Here is a 6,000-nt window from a genome sequence, read left to right as displayed (position 1 = left end):
TTAAATAAAATATTGCTTATTGAACGTTGCCTCCATTTTTCTCTTACTTTGGTCAACTTGTAGCTTAGTGTGAGCAATCAAAGAGTGCTCCTTTTTTAAACTGATTTCAAATTTAGTCTTTATTGCTGTTTTACGCCTTAAGTTATGGTGTCCTGGCTTTGATACTGCTAGATTTCACAAATTATTTTTTTTAATTTTTTGGTATTTGACCATTTTTCATGTTTTCTAATTTTGTCAAATTATCACGTTATTGTCAGTTCATGTATCACACTTTTGCGTTACAAATAACGCATAATTGATAATATTGAAATCCTGAAAGATATAGATTGTGTTTCTGTACTGCTTCGACAAAACTTTCTCGAAGAATTTAATTGAATTTTTTAATTTTGTCTTTAACTGTCGTTTTTACTTTGTCTTATTAGTCGCATGTAATTTCCTGTACAATGACCCGGTTTGATTGCCTTTTCCTGGAAGAGTAGATGAGCCGATGTTCTGATATTAGAAGATAGATAATGACTTTCATTAATTTGAAAACAATTGTTTTCCAAAATGAAAAAAAAAAAACAATTCAACTTTGCATTTTTGTTCCTCTTATTGTCTGTTTGTTACCTAAACTCGTTAATTAACGGTTAAAGAGGAAATTATTGTTGTCGAGGTAAGGTTTCAAGAGAGATTGGTGTCACAAAATCTAATGTTTTTAAAGAATTCGTTATGAATTTACTGGCTTGGACAAGGGTTTTTCACAAAAAGTAAATTAATTTTTGATTTTTGTCATATTTGACGTTCTTTTTGTAGACGTAAGACATGTTCTGGATAATTGCATGTCTCGAGGGCTTCCTTTGGAAGAACAAATGAACCTATTAAATTTTTTCAATTTGTAATTAACTGCTTTCATGTCTTTGGAAAAAAAAATTTTTTCGATAAAAACAAGTTTTAAATAATCTCGCTTTTTTTCTTTTTGGTCTACTTGTTACCTGGTTTCATTAATGACAAATCACATAATACATTTCAAGGGAAAGTGTCATAAGGGATTGGTGTCACAAAATCTAATGTTTTAAGAGAATTCGTTATGAATTTACTGGCTTGTACACGGGTTTTTCACAAAAAGTAAATTAATTTTTGATTTTTGTCATATTTTACGCTCTTTTTGTAGACGTAAGACATATTCTGGATAATTGCATGTCTCAAAGGCTTCCTTTGGAAAAATGGACGAACCTTTTCAACTTTTCAATTTTGTAATTAATGGCCCTCATGTCTTTGGAAATAAATTTTTTACGAAAAAAAAACAAGTATTATATAATTTTGCATTTTTTCTTCTTTGTCTAATTGTTGCTTATTTTCATCAATGAGCGGCCAAATAAAATCTTGTCGGTGTTCGACGAAGGCGCAAGCGGACATATTTTGGGGGCCAAAGTATGTGTGCGGAAGTATGGCTTCCAAAGCAATTTCTGGCAAATTTTAATTGATTTTTAGTTTGTTGTCTATTTGTTTTTCTTTTTGTGACAGCATAAAAAATTGAAAACCAAGAGTTCTTAACTCTCTTGTATAAAAGCATTGTTAATTGTAAACCTATGGGATATTTTAGTTGATTCCTAATGGTTTTCATTACTTTGAATTAAATTTTTTTTTGAAAAAATTCGGCAAATTTTCTAACTTTAAGTTTCTGTTCTTTTTGTCTAATTGTTACCCAGCTTTATTATGAACTGGTGAAAAACCATTTTTTTCTGATGAATTACAAGTTATTTTGTTTATTTTCAGTTTTATCTGACGCTATTTTGACTTTGCTTTATTTTTTGAAACGGACATAAATTTTTTGATGTAATTAATGTTTGTTGTTTTTGTTTGATTTTGCCGTTCGTCTTCGCTCACTTTCTTAATGTCGGCATATCTCATCAATCTAATGCATCATTTTTTACTCCACTGAGTTATTTGCGTTGGAGGCTATCTTTTCGTTCGTACACCAATTTTTTTTTTGAAAAATACTTGAATTTTTTGAGTTTTTCTATCTGTTCCTCATTTGGTAGACAATTATGCCAAAATTGTGGATGAGCGGGGTCGGAACCTTATGTGCGATCGCACATTACCAAGCCGCCTTGTTTGTTATTATTTGTTGACTGGTGATTCGCCCATTGAGTCACTTAATTCAATCAAGTTTTTTTACCCTCATGAATTTTACCCTTGTTTTTTACCCTTGTGAATTCTTTTTGTTTCTTTTTTGTTTAATCTTTTTTCATCTGATAAAATCATTTTCACAACTTTGGTAACTAGTAGTGAATTGCTGTGAAAAATAGCGCATCAAAATATAAGTGGTACTGTAGTACCGCGAAAACACTACGAATCTCCAGGATAACGACATCCTCTTGCCGAGAACTTTTGACAATAAGGCACAAACAATTTTTGCTTCATTGCACAACAAAATTGGGATCTTATTCTGTCCCCCCTAACTTAGAGAGCATAAATCTTTTATGACTCCCAGGCGCACGTGCGAATTCTTACATATTAACGTGGTAACAACATGTAACTTGTAACGTGGGGTCATAAAAAACACTGGGGGGGGGGGGGGGGGGGACAGAATAGATCCGAAAATTGAAGGTAGCAATATTGATGTCAGCTATTGCATGTCATCGAAATAAACAAATCATGTGCTAATTGTCACATTCAACCTTACACCACTGATAAAAGATGAACATTTTAGGCATAATTGGACTTTCTTCCATATTCAAAATCGTCTAAGAATTTTATTCACAATTATCTGTGAAATCTAACCTTTCAAAAGATTTTTCTAAACTCATTCACTCTTGCATTCAGCTTTTAAGCTCAGATGTCATTATGTTCTGTTAAAACATTTTCCGTTCATTATAGAACTTGCAATGCTCAAAGTAACTTTGGCATATAGTTTCAAAAACATCCGATTGTTTCCGATTCCTTTAGAAATTTGTATCGTCACATTCTCATTTTCCAATTTGTAATGTTGTTGCGATAAAAACTGTTTCTGGATGATAATTTGAATTATAAAAGGATAACTTATCTAAGATAAACAAGAGCTGAATGCAACTTTAATTTAGGTTAAGGCACAACAAATTAAAGTTTGCACTGTGGAATTCAACGTGTTTGTTTATTTGTTTGTCGAAACTTCTCTTGGAGGCTGTCGTAGTAAAAAAAATGGGGAATGAAATCAATCGTTGATGCTAGCCAGACGGGAAATCTGAAACACAAATCAACATTTTGAATAAAATGACTCCAGAGGTCTATTCTGTTTGAGCTCGCCCTCCCCACCCCGCGTTTTTATGCCACACCCCATCACATATTATGTGATTTTACATAGCTGCTTAATATGTCAAAAATGGCACTTGCGCCTGGGGGGGGGGGGCTAAAAGTTATATGCCCCATAAACGGGGGGCTGATCGGATTTTTTCAACAATTTGCGCCCCCACCCTCCTCATTTGGTACCTAGTGGAGAATCGCCCCTTTTCTGCGCTATACTTTACCACAAAATTACTTGGCCTGCAGTTTAGATGGCCGAATATCAGTTTAAGATCAATTACAGACCACTGTTCACGGCAATGCCTCTCATGGGCTGTGGGATGTAATCCGGAAATCGCGGGTCGGTTATAGCGGCGAAGCCGAGACGCGCGTGAAGCGCGCGCATCGACCCGCCAGTGGGAAAATCTGGGGGTAATCTGCTTTTGCAAAAGGGGGCAATTGTTGAAGAGATCAGGGTGATTTCTGCCACCCCATTCTGCAACTCATTTTAGGAAATGATTTCTGCCACGCCTCTCGCTCCATTAGAACTATGCTAAGAATTAGCCCAACGGGCGCAGAGCCGAATGAGAATGACAATCAGAACCAAATGCTTAAATTTAAAAATTTGAATGGCCAAATAATCTGATTGGTTTAAATTAAAGTACAACAAACATAAGAAATGACGAATTTTGTATGTACTTTTTTCAACAAATTGCCCTTAAAGTGCTGAGTTTAATATCAACCAATCAGATCACGGGAAAAATACGGTTTTAAATATTATTTTATGGCATTCTGCTCTGCGCTCATTCGGCTGTACCGGCGTCCTCCATTAGAATTTTATGATATATACATATTATAATATATACATGTCATTATACAAATACAATTAAGTTATTCGCACATTTAAGAGGCGAGTAAATTTACACGAATTTGTAAACGAAATCCCGTGTTTAATCTTAACGCAAAGGCGAGAGCGTTTCAAATTTCGTTTTTATTTTAGCCGCATTGGGGCATTTTTTTCATATAAGAGAAATGGTAATGTTGCTCGTATGTGATATGAAAAAAAGCATAAGCAGTTTGAGGATTTGGAGGGGATAAGGCAATTAAGAGATAATTCAAAGCCATTTTGTTAAGTAGAATCAGATGACCCTAAATAATCCAATAACTACATGGCAAAGCACTATAATGATTAAAATCTATTATTAGTGCAAAAACAAACATTGGTTTGTTTTCACTTTGCACTGAAAACAATCTTTGTTCACGTGGAAAAGGAAACAGTTTCAGGTTCGACTTTACTTAGTTAATCAGAAAACTTAACTATTGAGTTATTAAGTCAAACTACTCCGTAAAATAATCTGTTCGGAACAGCATACCCACTCTTCTGGTTTATCCAAACCCTTCCGATCCAAATATAAAATAGCTTTGAAGTAGTTTTCCGAGTTTGAAATTGTCGTCTTCCGAGTTTGAAATTGTTGACTACCTTGCACTTCTTTTGGAGTAAGGTCAACTGTCACGAATTAAACGCTAAAAACTATGCCAGTGAAATTGTCTGCTATCTGCTAGTTTTGTTGTATGCGAGTTTTCTTGTAATTTTGCACAAATTTACTTGTTCTTTTATTAATTGTTTCAACCCCAATTAAATGGGGGTTAAGAACTTTATAGCAGGCCTACGCTTTTGTTACACCAAATTTTGCAGATCGATATATTTTCCCGAGAGCTGCAAAAGTTAAACCTTCGAAAAGCTCTCAAAAACTGAATCGATTGTCGACAAGACATTTCAATTTTTTGCGTTCTCGAGGAAATATGGTGCAGCCTTTCACCTTCGCTGGGAATTTTCGAAAGAGCTCAATTAACTGACTCAACTAGAGAAAATCGATTTTAAATATTTAAAAACTTATATATCATATTTCAAATGCATCAAGAACTATTTCATATGAAGGTCGAATTAACATAACAAATCAGTCAGGTTGACGTATTGCTTAAACAAGGATTAAAAAATACGTGTGTTAATTTTCACGTTAATTTTTCTTCAAGACGACTAATTTCCGGCATTCTGTCTGAGTGCCATAGAAGATAAAAATGGTACAGCAAATCTTAGAAAAAGCTGTTTTCAGTTTATTGCAAAAATTTCTAACAACTTCATAGTCACTGACCAATATTTTTTGATGAAAAAAGTAGCTCCGAAAATAATGATTAATAGTTTTCCAAATACGGTTCCCATTAACGTCTTTTGCTGTCTTAATCAATGTACAAATTATTGCCGAAAAAGATCTAAGTTATAACAAAATATCAGATTACTTCCGCCAAAACCAGCCATCAGAACTAGACGTTTTGTTATCTTGTCTTCAGAAACCAAGTAGCACACTTTTTATCTATGTGGTCAACAAAACCCTTATTCGGTAAGAACAAAAAATTCGATCCCTGTTTAGGGGAATTTTTTCTCCTTAGCCACCTTTTGCAAAATATTGGGGCATCTGCTTTTGAAAAGAGGGAATTGTCGAAAAGATCAGGATGATTTCTGCCACCCCATTCTGCAACTCAATTTAGGAAATGATTTCTGCCATCCCTTTCGCTCCATTAGAACGGTGCCAAAATTAACCGAACGGGCGCAGAGCCGACTGAGAAATAGAATCAGAACCAAATGCTTTAATTTGAATGGCCAATTAATCTGATTGGTTTAAATTAAAGTACAACCAAAGAAATGGCGAATTTGGTAAGTAATTTTTCACAACAAACTGCCTTTAAAGTGCTGAGTTT

General features: G+C 34.3%; 1 protein-coding gene across 10 annotated transcripts in view; it reads right to left on the bottom strand.

Annotated features, from left to right (window-relative positions):
- Positions 1-2,989: 2,989 nt before the first annotated feature.
- Positions 2,990-6,000, bottom strand: part of LOC142350235 (uncharacterized) — a 131,003-nt gene continuing 127,992 nt past the window's right edge. For all 10 annotated transcript variants that reach the window (XM_075402002.1, XM_075401998.1, XM_075402006.1 and 7 more), the window contains exon 11: positions 2,990-3,205. In XM_075402002.1, the coding sequence (XP_075258117.1) occupies positions 3,189-3,205 (17 nt within the window). In that variant the 3' untranslated portion in view covers positions 2,990-3,188. The remainder of the gene's footprint in view (positions 3,206-6,000) is intronic.

The sequence above is a fragment of the Convolutriloba macropyga genome, chromosome 12, assembly GCF_964194025.1.
Source record: "Convolutriloba macropyga chromosome 12, txConMacr16.3, whole genome shotgun sequence".
Classification (NCBI taxonomy): domain Eukaryota; kingdom Metazoa; phylum Xenacoelomorpha; order Acoela; family Convolutidae; genus Convolutriloba; species Convolutriloba macropyga.
The sequence above is the reverse complement of the archived record's forward strand: the minus strand, read 5'-3'. Positions and strand labels throughout refer to the sequence as shown.